The sequence below is a fragment of the Halichoerus grypus genome, chromosome 12 (assembly GCF_964656455.1).
Source record: "Halichoerus grypus chromosome 12, mHalGry1.hap1.1, whole genome shotgun sequence".
NCBI classification, from domain to species: Eukaryota; Metazoa; Chordata; class Mammalia; order Carnivora; family Phocidae; genus Halichoerus; species Halichoerus grypus.
In genome coordinates, this window is record NC_135723.1 from 93,396,500 (window position 1) to 93,420,307 (window position 23,808).

Here is a 23,808-nt window from a genome sequence, read left to right on the forward strand (position 1 = left end):
CGATTTTCAAACTGCAGGGAGGATGAAAAAAGACAAAAAGAATATGGTGGAGGTGCGCTCTTTCTGGCTCGCAGGCCCCGTTTTGCAAAGCAGGGTGCCGGATACTCTTTTTCCCCGGGGCAGCTCTTTCCCCGGCAGTGCGGGCCCCCGGTTTTGGAGTGCGGGTGCAAATGAGGGGCGAGCATTAGAGAGAAAAACCCAGTCTTTCAATCTGGGAGGGAGGCTCCCAGCCTTTGCGGCGCTGTCTCACGTGAGCCGGACCGGGGGGGGGGGGGGGCGTTTCTGGGATGAAGTGGGGCTCGCTTGCAGCCCACTCGCTCAAGGTCTGGGGTCCTTCACTACTTCCCAGAGCCCGCGCTGAGCCTAAATCCAGCCGCCACCCAGTTGAGGACAAATCCCGCGTCGGGGTTTCATTTAACCCCACCTCCCCTTCTCAAAGAGCGAGCCCCCGGGCGTTTTCAAAATACCTATTAAGCACCCCCCCTACACACCCATTAACATTCTCTTCCTCTGGCCTTGAAAGGATCAATCAATTTCCTGCTGGAAAAATCCTTTCCTGCTGGGGAGGGAGGGAGGTGGAGGCAGGTGGAGGTGGGTGTGTGTCGGGGTGTCTGGTGCTGGCGTGGGGCTAGACTGGGGTTGGCCGTGGCAACCCCACCGACGCACTAGGCCCCAGGGGGAAACGCCTGTAGCTAGCAAGGTAGCGCCTGTGGCTTTCTAGGGGAAAACAAAGATCAAATGTGATCCAAGATACCGGCGACCAAAACTGGGGGACGCAGGGAACTTCCTCAGCCCCTCCGGATGCCGACTCTGCAATAAGCAGCCTTTAAAGAACTGTGGTCGATTTGAGGGAATTTTCCACCACTGAAAAGAGATAAATAGGAGATGGAGGCAACATCCCTAAATTTATAATAATGCGTGTAAACAAACATGCTACATACTACATATATGTATATGTGCATAAATATGGATGTGGTTGGGCACATACCTATCTAGACACCATTGACTTGCCTGGTCAAAGACTAAGGCTTAGACATTTCGTGCCTGGGAAATGGTGCAGTTTATCTTTAAGGATGCTAGAAAAATAAGAGATGAGGCTCACGTTGCACGGATGACATCACTAGCTTTTGGCTGCGCGCTCCGTGTTCTCGTCTGTGGGTTTTAGCCAAGGCTGCAGCGCCCGGCGCCCGAGCGAGCGAGCGCGGCAGCGGCTTCCTCCGGCGCTCGCAGCCGGGCGATGCGATTTCCCGAGCACCCCGGGCGCAGCCGGGGCTCTCGCTCCCCAGCACCCGCCCGGCCCGCGAGGCCCCGGAGCCGCCGCGGCTAGAGGAGAAGGCAGCGACTCAGCCTCCCTCCCCCACCCTCGCCCCATTCACCTCGGCGGCCACCGCGCGCCAGGAGCCTGATCGTGGGACGTTGAGACCGGGACGGGATTCTCTGCACGCTGCCGAGTGAGCCGGCGCCTCGGGTGGGCTGCGAAGAAAATGGTGCAGTCTGAGAGCGGCTGACTCCAGTTGGGCAGAGCAGACAGCTACAGTGCCGAGCTCGGGTGGCGGGAGAAGGGGGCGGATTGTTTTGAAGGGCCGGGGCCGCTGTTTTCCTCGGTGCCTGCAGCATTTTCTTTGCACCTGGGCAGCACATTCCCGGGGCTACTTGGGAGCCAGATGAAGTGAGGCAGAGGCGTCGCGAGAGAGGCGGGTCTGGAACCTGCCGAGTGGATACTGAGGAAGAAGAGGGCGCTGGGGAGATCGGCATGACGCCCCGGGGGCTGGCTGCCCAGCTGGCGGTGAGCCCCGATCGCGCGACCTGTCCATGGTGTTGAAGGCACCGGGAGCCGAGCTCCGCGCGCCCCGCGCCGTGCGCCCTGCGCCCTGCCGGGTGCACCCTCCTCTGCGCAGCCTGCCCCTCGCGCCCGCCAGCTGCCGCCCAGTCGTCCTCAGTCCCGGGCCAAGGCTCGTCCCCTAACGCCGTCCGAGTGACCGCGCCGTCGGCCCGAGGGGCCTCCTGAATGGCGAGGCCAGACGCAGACGACCCGGGAGCCCGCGCGGAAAGGTCGGCCGCGACCGTGCGCCCACGGGGAGCCCGCCTCTGAGAACAGCGCGCTGGCCAGACAGAGCAAGGGACCTGCTGGTGACCAGAGGACGGAGATTTTAAAAAGACCCGACCCAGAGAGGAAGAACATTTCTTCGCTTGCAGACCGGAAGGGGGAGAGTCGCTGAGTGGGAGACCCAGGCGGGACTCAGGACAGCCGGCCCTGGCATCTGGAGGTTTCCTTCGCTGGCCGGCCGCATCGCGGGTGCCGGAGTTCATTCGGTCGTCGCGCAGCTCCTCGTGATAGCCCCCACCCTCTCACCCCAAGAAAAAGCCAGGCGAGGGGTCCCATCGCTACCCTGCACAAAGAAAGCCCGGCAGCCCCACTGCAGCCGAGGGCACTTGGTGTTTAGTTTCTGGCCCCAGGGCAGCGGCGCCCGAAGCCCGGCCGCGTGCAGACGCGGCCGGTTCAGGGCAGTCGCTTCCTGCGGGGCAGGGAGGGGGCGGGAGGCGGTCTTGTCCCGCTCGCCGCCGCCCGAGGCTGCACCTGCCCCGGAGGATGCCCAGGAGCCCGCCCGAGCCTCCCCGGATCAGAACTTTTTAGGTTGCCCGCCCCCATCCCCGCAGTCCCTGGGCCGCGCGCACTGGCAGGCGGGGGCGAGGGGGCGCCGCCGCGCGAGTCCCCCCTCCGGTCCCCCTCCCCCCCTTGGCTCGGCCGCCCGCCGCTTTGTTCCGGGCGCGCGGAGGGAAGGCGAGGCTGCGGCGGATCATGCCCATGGTGTAGCCGCCAAGCGGAGGCATGGCTGCCGGAAGGTTACTGCTCTATACGGGCCTCTCGCTAGCGCTCTGCGCCCTCGGCATGCTGGCTGTGGCCATCTGCTCGGACCACTGGTACGAGACGGACGCCAGGAAGCACAGGGACAGGTGCAAGGCCTTCAACACCCGCCGGGTCGACCCCGGCTTCATTTACAACAACAACAACAACTTGCCGCTCCGGGCGAGCCGCTCGCGCCTGGACCGCTGGGAGGGCAAACTCCTCCGGGCCCGGAACCGCCGGCAGCTCTTCGCCATGAGCCCGGTTGACGAGTGCAGTCGGCAGTACAACTCCACCAACATGGGCCTCTGGAGGAAGTGCCACCGGCAGGGCTTCGACCCCGAGATCGCAGCCCTCATTCGGAAAGGTAAGCGCGAGGCGCGAGGCGTGGCGCTGCCTAGGCCCGGCCACCCTCTCCTCCCTTCGCCGGGCCACAGTCTCCCGGGCCTCCTGCTTCCGGGAGGTCAGGTTAGCCAGGCCCTGCGGAGCCTCGGACTGGCCAGAACTTGCCTCCCAGTAGCTGGTAATGGAGGCTTGCTTCTCTCTGGCCGGCCTCTGGTCTTGCGTTGGTCTGATGGGATTCCCGTGGAATATCGTGGGCCGGGGTTTTTAATCCAGGCTAGTGCTTCATCAGTCTCTGAAAATGGAGGGAATCTCTCATGTTGTGTTGTTCGCAGAGCAAGCCCCAAATTTGAGAATGATGTGTCAGGCAGACAGCCTCCTAGTTTTAATCTTTGTTTTAGATGTCGAACTGATTCAGCATCTCACCGAGAAGGCCTTATTCACCTTATTCACGCCACAAACGCTTGCTAAGTGCTAGACTATACTGAGCACGGTGCAGGCATTGGTCACATAAACATCAGTAAATCACAGCCCCTGCCCCGTTGCAGCGACAGGCCTGTTGACCAGGAGCATCATACCACGATTCTTGATCTCTCCTTTTGGGGAGGTGGTTGACAAAAGTGACTTGTGTGCATCGAATTTAGCAGGGCCTAATAAACACATAAAAAGTAGTTCCTCAGGTAACACCAAAGTGGGCACTTCAGCGGAAAAAAAATTACCATGTTCTGAAGATTTATATCAAAAATACCTGAAGTCTTCCAAAACAGAAAACAGACTTAATTTGCTAATGATGAAAATTTCTTGGGTACTTTAATGTTGATCACATAATTTTTAAAAGTCTGTTCATCTGATGCAATTTGTAAATCTTGGATGATTTATACTTTGGGGACCACCCTGTTCGGTTAATCCATTGAAATGTTGTTTGGATATATATTAATATTGCTCTGAAAAAGGGAATGCATTCTCTTCTAGGGTAGTTGCATTCTGGAAGATGTGGTGTGACTTTCTGAGGCTTGTCCCCCCCCCCCCCCCCCCGCCCCCGCTGTGTTTCATTCTCTTCAACTATTAAATGGTAATGCCAAGGTGAAAATGATGTTCTCTGCAAAGTCTCTGAGGCCCAGATGGAACAGTTCTTACTGTCCCTTAATATTATAATGCAGGTTTGCTCCTGTTGTAAAATATTATTTGTGAGAACTGATGTTCTTTGATTCAGAAAAATGTTGAAATTGATCAGAAAAAATAGTTAATTTGAAAAAAAAAAAGTCAATTATTTAAGATGACAGGCAGTGGGTATGGTCTAGGTGGCTAGTCAGATGTAGGTGAGGTGAAGTCCAGAAGGAGAATCCATCTTCGTGTTTGTTTTGTAGCTTCTGTAGAATGATTAGGGATTTTAGCTGATTCGGTTATGAGTGTGTTAATACTACAAACACCGCAACTGCTTCAGAGTTAGGCTCATATTAGAGCAGGGTGACCCATTTGGAGCTCTACAACTTTGTAAAGATGGGCAGGATATTAGAGAATTCCAGAAGAGAGTAACTTGGTTTGGATTTAGAAGTAGGAAGGCAAAAGAAAACAGAATCTTTTTTAACAATGGGTAGACTGTAACAGCGTTCAGATTCTCAGATTCATGAAGTGTTATGTCGTTTTTTTGTGCTCCGCTTTCATTAAAATTGAAATGGTAGGAAGTTAGCTGAAACATGAGGAAGAATTCATGTTAATAACACTGAAAAACAGTGGTAGGACTTGCTGAAGGACATTCTTGCATTTCCTTTCTTAAAGGTCTCTGGCAGCACGATGGATTGGGTATCCTTTTGTCTGGCATTGGTTCACTCCACTCAGAAAAAGGGGGATGGAATCCATGGCTCCTGGTGGTTCCATTGAGGGCTTTGATTCCATGTTGCTTTGCCTAGCAATCCGGCTAGAAAGGTTGACTTGGTCTGTGCACCAGACAGCTTCGTTACCATAGTGACATGTTCTTCCGGTGAAGCTGGAAACACAGTGACAGGGAAAGGGATAGGGGAAGAGGGTACAACATTTTGACTTTGTATCGACTGATTTTTAATTGCAGCAACAGAAAATGGACACTGCACAGCAGGGGGATTGAATACACTGATACCCAGAGTTGGCAGAGCATTGTATTTCACTTGAACTAATGGAGATGCTGTTCCCCATCACCCAAAATACAGCAATCACTGTCAGCTGCAAACACCCGCTTACCAGGGCCGTTTCTGTCCATTTGACATTCTTGTTAGGTATTATTGAGATAGATGGCATGCCAGCCTTACAAATCTTGAGGGACTTAAGGTCACAATCTTCATTTTTAACCTCAAAACATAATCTGTGAAAGCTAGATCTTCTCTTTTCTAAGCAACAAGAGACACATTTTGGAAATAAGTGCATCTTATATTAGTAGAATTCACAAGCAATTCCAATAACATAGAACATAATTTCTAGACTTAATCAGCATTCTTCCTAGATTGGCACATTTTGGAAGGAAGTAAAAAAAAAGTTGATATCCCTATATTTAAATTTAAGGCAGGCAACTTAGGGAAAGATACTTACCTCATAGTATTCATTAGTAGCCTCAGAAGATATGTTAGTCCTTTGTCTTTTGGGGGAGCATCTTAGATGCAAATTCTGGGAGATATGTGTTGGGTGAGGGGAAAGGAAGGGAAACCGGAGAAAAGACTGTGTAAAATCTGTCAGTATTATGGGAAAACTAGAGATTTATCTAAATGATCATACAGCCCCATGTAACTCAATCATTTGTTAAATCAATGTTCATTACATTAGGAAGTGCTGTTTGTGCATTTTAAAATAAAACAAAACCACATAATTAATAAGAAAACAAAAGTCAAATCTATATCTGATTTGAAGATGAAGTCCTTTGGATGCATGTTCTCTCTGAAATCCATTTCTTCAATGCCCACTGCCATGATTGTACCAACGAATGTGCATTTCTGGTCACTGTATATTTATTTGTCTTATTGAACTGTAAGTTCCTGAAGGGCAGGAAAGAAAATCATTTGTAAAATACATTCACCAGATGCTTGGTCCTTGGGAAATATTTCATACAAATAAGGTTCACAGAATTGTATCCATCAAAAGCTTATTCTAATTGTAGGAACACTTGTGTGGGAATCCAAATAAAGGATTAGTCAGAGAATTGTGATGAAAAAAAATGAACCAGGGTGGCTCCCAGGGCAGTTTAATATTGCAACAGTTGCTACATAATTTAACAAGGAAGATTTTTTTGAGCAAAAAAGTTTTGCTAAGGAATAAGGGAAACAGTACTTTTTTTTGGGATAGCATATGTCACGGAACAGACATGTATCACCCACGCCAGTATTTTTCACATTAGATAAGATTTTGATGATTTCCTTCTTGGAGGTAGGATTGGGTAGAGGGTGTAGCAAGGATAGATCACCCTTGAATTCCCATATGACTCTGTCCATAATCAAGTCCTCTTGTCTTCTTGCTTTTCAACTGTGTCAGTGTCTCCCTAGTAAGTCACTGCAAGCACGGGGGGGACAGATCAATGACAGGATCAGTTTCTGAAATCCAAGAGACTCCCAGACCCTTAGGAGGAGCAGCTACAGGTAGGATTTTGTTCCAGGGAACATTTATATTCTTTGATTTGTACTGAAATGTTATGTTGATATGGCTTAAAATAAATAGACCTTCAACTGAGACTCTAAGAACTTTTTTATTATTTGAAAATAGGCCTTATAAGAGAATTTGATCTATATAATCAGGGAGTGGTTGTCAATACACTGAGGCTTATTTAACAAAACATTGCATATATTTATATGCAATGACTAATGTGCTCAGCAGATATTTACTGCACATATATTATGCGATGGGCACACACCACAAGAACGCAGCGATGAATAAGACCTGGTCCTTAAAATTCCCCCAGTCTGTTAGCATCACAGGGAATACATGACAACTACGGGGTGATGAGAGCGGCGGAAACAGATGCAGAGTAGCACAGATCAGGCAGTGATGGATTGTGTTGGCAGTGGGGTGAGGTAAGCCGGGAGGGAATCGGGGAAAGTTGTGCGGAGGAAGTGAAATCTGAACAGAGGTTTCATGAGGTTGGGAGGTGGATGGCAAGGAAAGGGCAGTTCAGGCCAAGAGGGCAGCATCTGCATAGCCAGGGAGGTGTGAAATAGCAGTCTGGCCTCGGGAGTGTTGACTGCTGGAGGGAGGGAGAGGAGCAGAGCGTGGAGCTGGAGGGCGAGGAAGAACCAAGGCCAGGGGCTCGCCTGCTCAGATCCCAGGTAGGGTAGCCACTAGCCACAAGTGGCTATTTAAATTTAAAATAACCAGTATTCAATGAAATTAAAAATTCATTTCCTTAATCTGTTGGCCACATTGCAAATGTTCAAGAGCCATGCGTGGCTAGTGGCTATCGTTTTGGGTGGTGCAGATGAGAGAACATTCCTCTCATCACGGAAAGCTCCATTGGACGGTGCTGCATGGAGCCTAGAGCCTCTAAAGAGAATAAGCACGTACTTCGTTTCAGGTGAGGATAATTAAACATGATAACTTGAACTTAAATTTAAGTATATTGTTCTACCCTTGAAGAAACTTTGCTACTTGAATGTTTTGGGCAGAAGATGTGAGTTCATGGTCAGTTACACTAAATCTATTTTTTATGCATTTTCCATCTTTGACTCACAGAATTCTCACATGCTTCTCTGTTCTTTCCCCTCCCTCTCTCAACTCCATTAAAAGAAACTGGCATTGTTGACTGGGCGGGGAGGATTAATGATAATTAATGATAATTGCCAAATGCCAGGTACTCCTCTAAGAGTTTTACAGATATTAGCTAATGTATTCTTCATTATAACACTCAAGGTGGGTGTTATTATTTTTTTCCTCGCTATTCTACAGTTAAGGAAACTGAGGCGTATAAATGTCAATGAACTTGCCAAGTCTCATGATAAGGAAGTAAAACTGCCAGGATTCGAATTCTGGCTCCAGGTTTTTTTTTGTTTGTTTGTTTTTTGTTTTTTTTTTTGCAGTTTTATACCTTTATTTGACAATCAGCGATTAGTTCTCATCCACATTAACTGTCTGTAGATTTTTGAAAGTGGTGACAGGTACATAGGTAACCAGTGTGTAGAGCTTGTTTGGTGAATCTTCATCCTCGTTACGTTTTCTGGACAACCACACACGGATATAGTATGGAACATTCCTTATTCCTTTGGCCCAGACAGCTTTGTTGAGCCTGGTGTCAATGTGCACATCTGGAGTTCCCATCTCCTTCATGGCAAATTTCTGGATCTGAGTGCCCGAGGGGCACGCTTCTGGAAACCCACTGCATGGATGCGCTTGTGAATGTTGATGGTGTATTCTCTGGTCACCACCTCGTTGATGGCAGAATGGCCCTTCTTCTTCTCGCCACCCTTCTTCGAGGGAGCCATTCTGCCGGGCCCTGGTTGGAAAGCTGGCTCCAGGTTTGACGACACCCACTGTACTCTCTTGTCACCATAGAGTCTGCTGGGGCAAGGGTGGGGTGGAGAAGAGGCCGGTATCTTGATTCCTCAAACTGGAAAAGAAATAGGAAGTTAATTTTAGAATCTCACCCAGGGGAGATCTGCTTGAGGACTGACTTCAGCTTAGCTCTGAGGAGGAAGATCATTTTAAAGTGTTGCACGCACCTTGCTTTGAGACCCGCCGACAGAAGCTCATACACACTTTGTTATATGATTTCTGAGTATCTATTTTGTTCACTGTGGTAGATGCTGAGGTTAGAGCCATGAAGGACATACTCATTCATTCCGCAAATATTAATTGAGAGCCTAGGGACTGGGCATCATGGAGAAGCTTACATTCCAGGAGCGAGAGACAGATAATAAATACATACATGTGAAATAAAAATAAGGGGAGTCTGGCTGGCTCAGTCAGCAGAGCATGCAGCTCTTGATCTTGGGGTTGTGAGTTCAGCCCCACATTGGGCATAGAGCTTACTACAAAAAAAAATAACGGTACTACCTTAAAAATAATGCTACTAAAAATGGTACTACTTTATGCCAATCGGAATAAAAATAATGTCTAATGAACTAATCAGTGTAGAACGTAGTGTGAGGGAGTGAATGCCATGAGGTGTCTTTGCTCTTAGGAAGCACAAAGGGGAAGATGGACAAGTAAGCCCCAAATTAAATGGTTCCATTAGTCTTGGTTTTAAAATATAGGGAGGCTTGACCTGCTCGCAGGCAAACACATACAAATACCCATGGTCTTGATATATAGTGTGTGTCCCCATGCATGCACATTGTGTGTCTGCCCAAAGGTACAAGCAAATGCACTCAGTTGCACCCTCCTCCTTCATCACGCTGAAATACAACTAACCAGTGAGAGTTGACAGTTGGGAGCCCTGTGACTCAGTGGGCAAGTGCACGGGTGGGAAGAGAGAGAGGGTTGGTGTGATGTGTTTTGAGCACCTGCCCAGTGCTCTGCTAGGTGCTGGGGGAAAGCAAAGAGGCATCACATGGTTCCTGTCCTGAGGGAACTTACACTCTAGCTCAATGACAAATTCATTGTCTTCTGTGGTTGGATCAGGCTCTTCCTCAGAGGATCACATTTGTGTCAGCTGGATCAGGAGTCAACTGGTCAGGGAATTCGGGAAGGTGGTGAGTTCTTTTTACCGAGTCAACAAAGTCAGGAGCCATATTTCTGTTCCAGAAGGTTGGTTTATTTATTCTTTTACTGTAGGGTTGGTAAGGATCAATTACAGGATCGATTCTGTATATTCCACTTTGGGTTGTCAGTTAAAAATAATTTTTTCCCTCTCTGCTGTTAGTAGGTAATCCTAGGTCTTCCGGCAGAATCCTAAACACTCTCTGGGCTAGTTTGACTCTGTGAACATCCAGGAATTGGAGGGTAAAGTCACAAATATGTATTCAGATGCAGATTCTTTTATAACTTTGTACTCCAAAGAGTACACAGAGAGAGGAGGGAGTGCATGACCTGGGGGATGAGTGGACAGAAAATTGATTTGAACATCTGGATCGGACATCTGCCGTTTTTGAGAAAATGCATAATTTCTTTCAAAGGACGTCGTTTCCTCATATGTAAAATAGTGAGTTTGGATTATATAAACTTCAGGCCCTTTGACACGCTAACATTTGATGAGAAAGTTAAATTTAGGTGATGGAGCATAAATAATAGGTAGATGGTTGAGAAAACGTGAGCCAGGAGAGAAGAGAAAGCCGGGGAGGAAGGACAGAGAAAGGGACCATCCCAGGATGCTAGCACGCCAGAGGAAGAGGCGGGAAACAAAGCAACTCATTTCCTACCCCCATCCAGTCATGTAACAAAACTTCCCCTCTTCTCTAATGATTTGAAATGCCACGTTGCAGATTGGAGTTAAAAATGTAAACACTTAGGGGCGCCTGGGTGGCGCAGTCAGTGAAGCCTCTGACTCTTGGTTTTGGCTCAGGTCCTGATCTCAGGGTGGTGAGATTGATGGAGGTGGGGTGGGGTGAGGGGAGGTGGGGTGGTGTTCCCGGCTCCACCCTCAGCCAGGAGTCGGCTAGAGATTCTCTCTCCCTCTCCCTCAGCCCCTCCCCCCACAGCTCTGTCTCTGTCTCACTCTCCCTCTCTGCGATAAACAAATAAATCTTTTAAAAAAAAAAGTAAACACGTGATGGAGAAATGTTTTGATGGTTATGCAACAGTGTGAATATACTTAATGCCCCCGAACTGTGCGCTTAAACCTGGCGAAGATGATGAATTTTGTGTTCTGTTATGTTTCACCACAATTTAAATAGATTAATTAAAAGAAATTGTAAAACTTAACAGAGAAAGGAACTGGATTACTGGTTGGTGTGTAGAATACTTCATAACCATAACTTCATTCATTCAGCACATTTATTGAGCACCTGCAGGTGCTAGGCGCTGGCCCAGGTATTGCTTGGGATACAGATGTTAATAAAACAGACAAAATTCCTGCCCTCATAGGGCTTACATTTAAACAGTTTTGAGTATCATATCTTTTTTGGGGTTTTTTTGGCTTGTTTTTTAAAACAAAACTTTTTTTTTTTTAAGATTTTATTTATTTATTTGACAGAGAGAGACAGACAGAGAGAGAGGGAACACAAGCAGGGGGAGTGGGAGAGGGAGAAGCAGGCTTCCCGCTGAGCAGGGAGCCCGATGCGGGGCTCGATTCCAGGACCCTGGGATCATGACGTGAGCTGAAGGCAGACGCCCAACGACTGAGCCACCCAGGCACCCCTAAAACAAAACTTTTAAAGAGCACCAAGATATAAGACAAGCAAAAGTAATGAATACATCCCCTGGGTCATTTAAAAACCACTGTATAATGAAGAACACTGCCCTGTATTTATTCTAAAAATGGCTTTTGAGCTCCAACTATGTCAGGCACCTAACTTGGGGTGGCGGATCCTGAGTAAAATCCATAGTTCCTGTCCTCAAAGAACAAACAAAAGGAGGAAGTGTGCAAGAAGACTAATACATACAATCCCCAAGGTGGGTTTTAGGAGAGATTTACATCCTGGGGGCCTGAGTGGCTCTTGAATTTCGGAGCAGTTAGGGGAGGCTTTGCACAAGAGGGGATGTTCTTAGAGTTGTTATTTGTGGATGGATAAGGTGAAGTCTTAGCCTTATTTAAAAATTATTAATTAATTCTGATGAGGTAAATCCTTGTCTAGTCTGCCTTCCACCTACCCTTGTCCCCCAGGCCCCCCAGCCCATCCCCCAAGGGGCAGCTACTGCTACCAGATTTTATAAATCCTATCTGAGATCATTTTTTCAGCAGTATTTAAAAATAACAGCAACTATAAATAGGAGTCAAGAAACGAACAGGTGATTCAAACAGGAAAAAAAGTGTATTTTTTTATAAATTTGTATACACAGAGACGATGTTTAAAGGCCTTGTTCCAGGAATCACCAGGAATCTTCTATAGGTGATGTTTATTCCGAGTGGAACCTGCTGTTGGTGTTCAAGGAAGTTTGACAGATTTGCTGTTTTATGGGAGACTGCAGTATCTGAATTATTTCAATTGATTTTTTTTTTTTTTTTTGGCGTTGAAGTATTTTGCCAAGAAAAGGCAATTTACTTTATATTAGGTCATCTTCATAAATTTATATCATTTCCTGCGTTTTAAAATGCCCTGCGGTTCTATATTCTGAACCTCACTCTATTGGACACGTTATTTGCTTCAGAGCATCTCCCTTTCAATTTTGGCCTGAATTTCTCTTAATCTTTATAACAGCAATTCTGTTTAGGCAAACACAACTCCTATTCCCCAAGGCCCTGGAGTATTTCATAGCCCTGGATGGGTTGGGGTTGTTTTTATCTTAAGAAAGCTCTGAGCTCACATCCTGTTCTATGTCAGCTGACACGACACTGGAGTGCAGATGGATTGTATCTCAGGAGGCTGAAGACACGCATAACCTTGCAGCCTGGCTATACTCATGTCCAAGAATGTCCATGGCGCCACTGCTTGTAATAGCGAAATAAATAAGCAAAATGGAAAATCTGAAGTGTCCATGAATAGGAAAATGGATAATGAGGTATGGTCTGTATTCATACAATGGAAACTATCGCCCTATATTTAAAATAAATATACTACATCTACGTATTTCCAAATGGGTAAACATAAAATTTGAGTGAAAAAAGCGGGATACAGAATGAAATGAGGAGAATGTTGCCGTTTATATGAAGTTAAAAAAGTAGGTCAAATAACATTAGATATTGTTTATGGAAACATTATTTGCATGGTATTTATAAAAGTATGCACGGGACCAATATACCCAAAATGAAGGATGATGTTTGCCTTTCTCAAGACAGAGAAACAAATGGAATTGGGAAGTTGCTTTAAAATCATCTCTATTTCATTTCTTAAAAAGCAAAAAATCTGAGGCAAATGGGGGCATACATCTGCATGCACAATCAGGCTATTTGGAAAGTTTTTATGATTCTGACAAAAAAGTTAAAATTTTATTCAGACTGTGTTGTTCAGTGTATAGGAGGCAGGTTCTTTAAGGACAATTCTTGGAAAACTTTTGTTTTTGAGGTGATCTGTGAGTGACTTTCATAAGTGGTAGCAAGTAGCCTTTAGAGGAGAATCAGGTAATTCCTAATCAACAGTTTTGCTTAAAGTAGCTCATGGGAAGGGCTTAAAACGAGTAAAATTGCTTTATTCACTCTTGATGGTAGTGTAAGAAGAGGAAATTGAGACTTTAAAATGATTTGTTTCTGAGATAGAGTAAGGTACAAGTCACGCCCCTCTTTGTCAATTTCCTGCAGCTTGTGGAGAAAAACAAAGAATTTCAAGGGTCAGAAAGGTAAACTAAAACCAATCCCGGAATTGATCTGATGCTGAACTTTGAATGGATAAGACAGGAGACCTCCTGTGGGATCAACCAGAGCACCAACATCTGGGAAGGCATTTGAGTGCACAGGGAGGAACTCAGTGTGAACCAGGGGAGGAAGAGCTGAGAATTAATAATAAGGGACCAGAGTTTATTTGTTCAGAAGTTTTCTTATCCCTTTTCAAACTGAGTAGAGCATGTTAGTTGGTAAAACTTGAAGTAGTTTTATTATTGATGATTATGGTTTGGATTCTTCATTAAGATTATGAGGGCGACATTAGCCAAGGGCGCCTCTTTTACGATAATGTTTCCACTCTGTTTATACAAACTACAGCTGGAACAGAAAAGGCCCATCAGAACTATAGCAGGGGTTCCATTTTCAGCTGATAATGCTTTAAAACACCAAAGCTGGGTCCGGAGTTACTAGGGAATCATGGGTGTCCCACGGGATTTCAGGGGTGTTTCCGTAACCACAGAGCTGGCCAGTGCCCACATGCAGCTCTGGGCAGGTCTGCTTCGGAAGGTCCCAGGTGATGATGAGCCGCTGTGTTCCTCGTGCTCTGTGGGGAGCTGGGCAGAGCTGGAGCCGTCTGTCCTTCCGGAGGTGAATGACCTCCCCGCTCTGGGAAGAACTGGTCTCTGCCTCTCCAACCTCTCCCTGTCTCTCCCTCCTCCCTAAATGTGTTAGCACAAAGGAAACAGGAGGTAGTCGTGCTCAGGTGTGGCCTGGCTTGCTTCTCTTCCTCACCTCTTCTTCAGTGCACTTCTAGGTCCCCGACTCTAGGTTTCCTCCCCCTTCCCCGGGGCTGGGGCTGCTCCTTTTCTAACACCGGGCCTCTTCTGGCTTTGGAGGCAATATTTGCTCCTGGACCGGCTTCTACCCTTGTTCTTTTTTTTTTTTTTAAGTTTATGTATTTATTTGGTAATGTCTACACCCAATGTGGGGCTTGAACTCACCGCCCAGAGATCAAGAGTCACACGCTCTACCGACCGAGCCCGCCAGGCGCCCCTCTACCTCTGCTCTTCCCTCTCCTTCGCTGGCTCTTCTTTCTCAGCCTGGTGGGGTTCTCCAGTGTTCCATTCTCCTTGAACATTCTCTTTCATGCCTATGGCCCTTCTTACCCCTTGAAGCTCATGACTTGTTGCCCTGGGAATTGCTCACTTAGACCTAAAATCCAAACAGCTCGCCTGCGGGATATCTCACTTGGATATCCTGTGGGTCCACAAGAACCTGTTTTCTCTTCCTGCGCTCTGGAATCCTTTCTCCTTCCTTTTCCTCCATCTTGGAGGAATGACATCCCTGCCTCTCTCGTTGCCCAGCCCAGAAACTTAAGGATCATCCTTAGGGGCTCTCTTCTCTCCTGCCCTAGCCATCCAAGCAGTGAATAAGTTGGTTCCCCTCCTGACACGTCCCCCCCCCATCCTGTTCCACCATTGCCCCTGCGGGTTGGTCCCCAGCACCTGTGCTCGTGTGGCGCCCTTTGGTTTCCTGTTCTCTAGCTCATCTCTCCTCACTGCTTTCTATTCAGAGTGATTTTTCTTAAACGGAAATCGAATCATGTTACCACTTTGCTTAACATCCTTCAGTGGCTTCCCACGGCCTATCGGTCAGGATAAGATCTGTAATCTTCACCTTGGCAAGTGGGCCCCCCCCACGTCTGGCAACGTGCCTCCCCACTCCCCCATCTGTGCATCTCATACTTTTGCTTTGCTCCATACCAGCACGCTCTCCTCCAGCCCTGATGAAGGACTCCCAGGCCCCCAAACAGGTTAAGCTATTTTATGCCTCGGGAACTTTTGCTTATGAAACTTCTACTTTGCCTGGAAGTCCTTGTCCCTCCCTGCTGGCCCCCACCCCTGAGTCGGCTTGGTCAACACATGCTTACCCTTTAGCAATCAGCTTAAGGCCCCTCCTCCTCTTGCTTGGGGTTCTCACCCAGGCTCCCCCGTAGGATTGCCTTCCTCCTCCTAGACCTCTGTCACACACCAAACACTTGCTTCCTAGCACCAGCGACATTTTATTTCCCCATATGCTTTCCTCCTTTTTGAGAGTCTTTTTGCACTATTTCGTATTCATCTTTTCATCCGCAGCATTTTGCATAATGCACGGGCCATAATAGGTATTTAATACATACTTGTTGAATGAATGAAGGTTTATCTCTGTTAATGCAGTCGATCTGGAAATCTTATTTAACAAAGAGCCGTAATTTCATTGGACCAGGGAGACTCACTATTAAAAGGAAGCCTGCTGTGAATTGTTCTGTAAAGCATATGATAAACTTCAATTTATTTCCTTTGTTAAGGTTTGTATTTTCTTAAAGCACCCATATTTCTGACTCACAAGAGGAGAATTTCAAGTGGGGACTATTCCGTGGTTCCTGGATTTGACCTCTTCATTGTGATCCTGCCCACTTTTTCTCCTCTTCATGCCTTCCCTAGGCTGGTCCTCCTTCCCCAAACATGGTAGGAAAAGAGAAGGCTACCTGCATTTCTTGTTCCTGTCATGGATGGAAGAATTTCCAAATTTACCTCTGGGTCTGGCATATGTGGCCATTCCCTCAGGATATTTTTCCTGGTTTTTCAATATTTATCATCAGGAGTATCTTCAGGCCAGCCTCCCTCTTAACCATCTATTGAGGGCAGCTTCAGTCTCTGATAGTGATTTTGGTCAGATAATGACCCGAAAACAGAGATTGTGCCTTCTGTAACGGCCTCTTCTCTGGTTCCTACCTCAGTTTGCTTTTCATGACTTTCAACAGCAATGGGTCCCTGATGCTTGGAAAACATGGTATCTGTCTCCAACTCTCTGGCACGCCTGTCACCATTGTTGTTGGTGAGCAGCATTGCTCATGGAAAACATCCATGTCCTACAGGGGTATTTGGGGACAGAAGGATGAGGTGGCCAACCAACACATCTTTGCTTATGAAGACCACCGAGTCCTCGGTCAACAACGGATGGGACAACTGTTTACTTCTGAGTGGATTCTTTTCCAAAATGACCGTGACTGCTGTTCTGGCTGGGTCATCTCACGGTGGAAGGTGTTAAGGACTTCTCCTTTAGCCATGTAGTCTGGTAAGGGCTGAGGTCATTGCCGAGTCATTCAGATAAGTAGAGTGATTCTTTCGCTTTCAGCAGATAAATATAGATACAGCCACATCGCTTAGCTCTCTAAACTAGGTTAAGTAAATGATTCATATCAAGGAAAGATTTTCTATGACCACTCTAATTTCTGGATTTATATTAGTTAAATCTGTATGGGGCTTGAGCTAGAAAACTGATTTCAGCACCTTCTGCCCAAGTTGTATAAAGTGCTCAGATAAAAAATTTAGATTGTACTTTCAGCATTAACCATTGGGTAGGTTCCAGGTTCCAATGAAACTGGCGTTTTGAAGAGCTGGATTAATTGTAAGAAATAATTATAAAAAGTATTGATGAGCTATATACTATTGCGAGTCTCATAAAATGGTGGGTAACCCTTACCCTAGAAAACTGTCTTTTGCTGTCTATGTTTATTTTAAAAGCTATAGGAACTCAGAGGTTTATTTCAAACTGGAAGGTGGCATTTCATCTCTTTGGGTCAGCAGAGTTGTTAACATTTCAAAGAAGGACTTTTATGTTCCTATGCCAGCAGCATGCCTCTATCAGCTTTTATTACACGTATCCGTAGTGGTGTGGTGGCTGGCTGGGCGCTTGTAGATCAATAAGCTGCTAAAAAGGGAGATGCATCAGAGACCATAATGGCTTCTTCACAGAAGACAGATCGTCTCCAGGTTGTAAAGTGCATTTAGGAACAACAACAATGATATCCCCATATTGAGATCCGTATTATTTAGAAGAAAGAAATGGGCTCTCTCAAGGTGATGAGTCCTGTAATAAAGACTTTAGCGTGCTAAACGTACATTCCGGGAGGTTTGTGTCCACTGTTATAGCTGCAATGAAAACAAACTCGGTTGTTTTAATGGAAGAATTCCCAGATGGAGAAATACAGAATCAATTCCCTTGGCCTCAAATAATACTGGGTTGCAGTTGTTCTTGGTTATCTTATTAATTTAAAAAAAAATCTTCTTGTAATCTGAACACTGATTTTTAAGACACTTGGGTGGGCTTGGGTACAATATCAGTGAGAAGTTTGGAAAGGTAGAGGCCCTAAACACAACATGATGTGGGTGGGCTTGGAGGGGGTAGAAAGGTACACAAGGCAGCACAAAGCTCCTTAGCTAAGGTTCTTGACTTGTGGACGCATAGAGCTGAGTGTACTTATGTCCTGGTGACTTCCAAAGGATACGGTATCAGAGAGGATGGTGACATTTTCCAGTGGAGTAACAATTTTCACTCTGTGCTTCTCCTTCATGATGCAGGAGTAAATTACATGAATTATATATCATTTATCCAACAAATATTTGGTGGTACTTACACGTCAGGATTTGTACTGGGGGCTTACGATACAGTAGTGCACCAAATATACAAACTCCCTGCCCACATGGAGTTTATATTCCAGTGAGATAATTAAAAAGTAAATAAGTAAAATATGTAATATGTTAGACAGTGATTAGTGCTAAGGAGAAAAAAACAAAGCATGGAAAGGGATAGGAAATGTGAGGAGGTGGGGTTGAAATTGTAGATGGCATGGCCAGGGAGGCCCTGGCTGAGAAGGTGGCTTTTGAGTAAAGAGGGGATGTGCTTGAGGGAATGAGCTCTGGGGGTATTTGGAGGACAAAGACTTCAGAAAGAGGGAGTAGTAAGGGCAGTGGCCCTGATGTTGGAGGCATAATGGCCGGGAGTGGGAGCAAAGAGGGAGCTTGTAGTAGGGTATGATGTCAGAGAAGTAAAGAGCCACCTCACATGGGGTTTGAAGGTCATAGGAAGGAGTGAGATGGGAAGTCATTGTAGGTTCTGAGAAGAGGAGTGGCATGATCAGATTTATGGTTTCAAGGATCACTTGGGTTGCTGAGCTAATGACAGATGACAGTGGGGCTTGTATAGAAACGGGGAGCAGCCAACAGAGATGGTGGCTGGAACTAGAGTGATGGGAGAAGACACTGGATATATTTTGAATGGCAAACTACCAAGATGGGCTGATGGATTAGATATAGGGTGGAGGGAAAAAAGAGAAGTCAAAAATGGCACCAAGGGTTTTCACCTGAGGAGCTGGTGGAGTGTGTTGCCGTTAATGTCCACAATGGCCAAACTATGGAAAGAGCCCAGTTGTCCATTGACAGATGAATGGATAAAGAAGATGTGGTATATACACAATGGAATGTTACTCAGCCATGGAAAAGAATGAAATCTTGCCATTTGCAATGACGTGGATGGAACTAGAGGGTATTATGCTAAGCGAAATAAGTCAGTCAGAGAAAGACAAATACTATATGATTTCACTCCTATGTGGAATTTAAGAAACATACAGATGGACATAGGGGAAGGGAGGGAAAAGTAAAATAAGACGAAAACAGACGGAGGCAAACCGTGAGAGACTCTTAACTCTAGGAAACAAACTGAGGGTTGCTGGAGGATAGGTGGGTTGGGGGATGGGGTAACTGGGTGATGGGCATTGAGGAGGGCACTTGAAGTAATGAGCACTGGGTGTTGTATGCAACTGATGAATCATTAAAATCTACCTCTGAAACTAATAATACAGTATATGTTAATAAAAAATATATAATGGAGGGGCGCCTGGGTGGCTCAGTTGTTAAGCATCTGCCTTCAGCTCATGTCATGATCCCAGGGTCCTGGGATCGAGCCCCGCATTGGGCTCCTTGCTCTGCAGGAAGCCTGCTTCTCCCTCTCCCACTCCCCCTGCTTGTGTTCCCTCTCTTGCTGTGTCTCTCGCTGTCAAATAAATAAAATCTTTAAAAAATATATATATAATGGATAGGACTGTAGGAGGATCTTGATTTGGGGATCCACTATTTCGCGTATGATAACCTTTGAGACGCCTTTCAAATGCTCAAGTGGAGATGTCAACAGTTAGTTGGAAATAGTGGCCTGGGTTCAGGGAAGAAGTCTCACTTGGGATGGAAATTTGGGACTCGTCAGCTTCTAGTATTTAAAGTCATGAGAGCGAATGAGATCACCTAGAGAGTGACTGCAAGTACAGAAGAGAGAGGTCCAAAGATTAAGTCCTGGGGCACACTGACTTTACAGAGCTCAGGTAGATGAGGAGGCTCAGCAAAAGGTACCGAGAAGAAATAGCTGAGGGTAGTGAGAGGAAAAATTAGGAAAAGTGTGGTGTCCTGGAAGCTAAGGAAAGCCAGTGTGTTAAGGGAGAAAAGTGATGAGTTGTGTGCAAGGCTGCCAGTGGGTCATGTAGGATGAGGTTGAGACTTGAACTTTGAACTCCACAATGTGGAGATTTTTGACCTCAGTGGTGGGTTCAAGAGTGAATGGGACGAGGGGAGGAATAGGAAACGAGTTTTGATAACTCTTTAAAGGATTTTTGGTGTAAAAGTAAGGAGAGAAATATGGTAGTTGGACTGAAAGTTATAGTAAGAGAGACTTAAAACTTTCTTTAAGATTTATTTATTTTAGAGAGAGAGAGAGCATGAGCGGGAGGGGCAGAGGGAGAAGGAGAGAGAATTTCAAGGAGACTTCCTGCTGAGCACGGAGCCTGACATATGGCCCTGAGATCATGACCTGAGCCGAAACCAAGAGTCGGTCGCTCAGCTAACTGAGCCACCTAGGCGCCCCTCTTTTTTTTTTAAATTAGAGAAGTAATAGCATAATTGTAGGCTGATGGGAATGACCTAGTAGACAGGGACAAAACTGATGGTACAGAAAAAAGGGAAGAATTGCTGGAGTTATTGCTAGAGAAGGTTGAGGCAGAAAGGGTGAAAAGAAAGGGATGTGGCCCAGGAAGAAACACATGTTTTAGATGCGCCAGGACACAAAAATCCAAGACTATTTTTTTTCTTTCTTTATTTTTTTGGGGGGGGGCATTATTTAGTTTTTTTATGTAAGGAAAAAATAACATAACAGGGTTTTTTAAAGGCCAGCTTCCTAAGTCTATCACCCAAATGTGGAAACCAGGCAAGAAAAGATTTTCTTTTTAAATTTTTATTTAGTTGTTTATTTTTTGCATTTCTTTTTTTCTTTCTTTCTTTTTTTTAAAGGTTTTTATTTAAATTCCAGTTAGTTGGGACACCTGGGTGGCTCAGTCGTTGAGCGTCTGCCTTCGGCTCAGGTCATGGTCCCAGGGTCCTGGGATCGAGCCCCACATCGGGCTCCCTGCTCAGTGGGAAGCCTGTTTCTCCCTCTCCCTCTGCCTGCAGCTCTCCCTATTTGTGCTTGCTTTCTCTCTGTCAAATAAATAAAGTCTTTAAAAAAATGAATTCCAGTTAGTTAACATACAGTGTAATATTATTTTCAGGTGCAGGACTATTTTTCTTTTTCTTTTTTTTAAAATTTTCTTTTTATTTTTAAGTAATCTCTACACCCATTGTGCGGCTCGAACTTGCAACCCCAAGATCAAGAGTCGTGTGCTCTACTGACTGAGCCAGCCACGCGCCCCCAGGATTATTTTTCTTGGTGCAAGTTATCAATCATCTTGTTCCCTCTGCAAGCTTGTGGGATAATTTTAGCTAAGATCTTTAAGCTTCTCGAAAGAGAGTTTCTATAGCACATCAGCATCTTATTGTCATTGAGCATTTAATGGAAGTTTCTCAGAAGAAAGCAGGATTGCAGAGTGAGGTCCATTCTGATTATGCATGTTGGCTCTGCTTTCTGCTTTATAAAGAGGAACTGGTCAGAATAGCCTAACTTTTCTCGGCACCAGATGCCTGGTGATTGGTTGGACATTCTGAGACATTTTGCCCTCAGGTGTTAGAGGGAATGTGATGTGTTATCTCTTGAAGTATGGTGCTCTGAAAAGTTTTAAAATATTTCATTCTTTAAAGAGAGGACAGCTCATCCTTAAACCTCTCTTACTAGGTGCTGTAAGACCGTTTAGCCAATGGGTTCTGCAGTTTTCCATTTAATAGCATCACTCTAATGAGAATTTTAGGGTGCTTTGGCTCTCATGACATTTAGGTCATTTTTGAGATAAAGCTTCTTTATTTTCAGGCTGAATAGCTACATTCTTGCCTTGTCATCCTAAAAATGCTGCACTGTGTCTGCATTTCAAAGCCACTGATTAAATGACTGAAAACCTGTGGTGGTGCAGAATTAGTCTTCTTTGTCCATTATATTGTAAGTTTCTCTGGAAAACAAAGTCCACGAATTTCTGGTAACCTCTCAGCAACAAATATTTTCTGTGATTGGTGTAGGAATTAAAGTCACAAAATCTTCCTTACTTGGTGAAGAAAAGAGTCTGGATATTGTACAAAAATTATGAGCCATGTTGATAGGCAGTCATTTGTCTGCATGGTTTTTGAGAAGGTGTGAAGGTCATTAGCATTTTGTATTTCTTCCTTGGAGAGTATAAGGACTCAAAATTCTAAGAAAAACTGTAAGTTCTAGGGACAAAGAATAACAGGTGCAAGTTAGTGGAGCAGGTGGTAATATAATTTCACCTTTGCCTCCTACTCAGAAATAGAGGGAAACTTGGTCCCAGTTTGGAAACCATGTGAGAAATAGCATTCATTGCTACCTATAATTGTACCTAACGTTTGACTTTTTTTCTTACCCTCCTGGTTTGTGATTCCATCTGTAAGCACGTAGATTCTGAATTTCCAAAAAATGTCTTCCAAGGTGCATGTCATGACCAATTTTATTTTCTCAAGTGCTTGGAAATTTTTTAGCTTGTGATTTTTCCCTGTTGGGTTATTGGCACTTTCCCCCACAACTGTTGCAGTAATAAGCTTATTTTGTAGGTTGCTTTCCTGCCTAATCTTCTCTCACCTACTTGCTCTCTCTCTTTGAGTAGCTGCTTATTCTCTCAATCACATCCTTTTATCAATACTTTTTTTTTTTTTCACCAGTCAAACCCCGAGCCACCTCCCCAATATGTGGAGCATACAGAGCAGGTATGATTATTCCCATTTTACACAAGAGGTGCCTGAGACTCAAAAAAGTTTATCATCGGTTGCCTGATTAGTGAATAGTGGAACTATACTGGGACCATTGCCTTTTTCCATGTTCTTTCCAACCCCACACTCCCAGGTGCTGCCACATAGGGCTGGCTTGTACTAGAGATGTGCCTGTGTATTTTCCCGTTTTGTCCTCCTACCTCTCCTTTATCACTGCATCCGTAGGAATGACCAGAGGGGTGAAGGGAAGTGCAAGTGCTGATGATGGCTCTGGACAACCAAGCCATATCTCTGCAATGGCGTTGGCAGCCTCCGATGGGAAGAAACTCAGAACTACGTCCCATACGACATCATTAACCTCTTGGCCAGATTCTTGTTTTGAGTGCTTATAATTGGCTTTCCCCTAGACTTGAGGGGAAAATAGTTTGATAGAATAGTATTCCACTTTAAATATTTTATTATACTATGCTTTAAATTTTACTTTAGGTCAAATGATTGCCCATTGAACAAAGAGTGGCTGTTTGTTTACCCACTTACCTCTCTTTCCTCGTGGGTGCCCAACCAGACTATTTCCCCCAGCATTCTCTGCAGTTAGCTGTGGCCATATGACTGAGTTATGACCAGTGATATGTGGATATAAGTAATATATTCCACTTTCATGTCTGTCCCATAAAATCCTCCTGTGTGATCCCCTACTTTCTCTCTTCTTTCTTCTGTTTGGATGCCTACAATCTGGATGACATTGGAAGCCAAGAATTGAAGATGACAAAACTTTGGGAAGTCAGAGCCCCTGAATGATAGGAAATGGTTGTCTCCCCTGTCTTGCTGGCTGATTGGACTTTAGTGAGCAAGAAATTTCTTAGTTAAGCCACTGAGATTTTAGAGTTTATCTGGTAAAGTAGTTAGTATTTCATTATTTACTCATGTGTATAATAATTTAATGCATCTCTTTTCAACTCTTCTATGAAAACCTATATTACAACTACTATTAAGACAACATGTAAACTGTTTGCACCTAGATTAGCACAATAAACGATAGATCCTTCTACTAATACTAGCATTGTAGTAGAGTTTCATTTATCTATATGCATTTATAACAAGATTTGAAGAAATAAAAGATTAGTTCAGTACTTTTCCTCCAAATTTTTAGGTATTGTCGAAGATTGCTTAACTTAATCGTGGGTATTATTTCAAAGTTGAAGAGAACCGACTCAGCCTTGAGCCTTTTGGCCAATAGAGCTCCATGGTTGTCTGTCCATGGTCCTGAAAAATTTAGTATTTCTTTCGTGTTAAATTTGCAACCTTCTTCA

General features: G+C 45.2%; 1 protein-coding gene and 1 pseudogene across 1 annotated transcript in view; one reads left to right on the plus strand and one right to left on the minus strand.

Annotated features, from left to right (window-relative positions):
- Positions 1-1,146: 1,146 nt before the first annotated feature.
- Positions 1,147-23,808, plus strand: part of TMEM178B (transmembrane protein 178B) — a 336,121-nt gene continuing 313,459 nt past the window's right edge. The window contains exon 1 of the mRNA XM_036111337.2: positions 1,147-3,212. Coding sequence (XP_035967230.1) covers positions 2,831-3,212 — 382 coding nt within the window. The 5' untranslated portion in view covers positions 1,147-2,830. The remainder of the gene's footprint in view (positions 3,213-23,808) is intronic.
- On the minus strand, positions 8,166-8,674 carry LOC118547738 (large ribosomal subunit protein eL31 pseudogene; annotated as a pseudogene).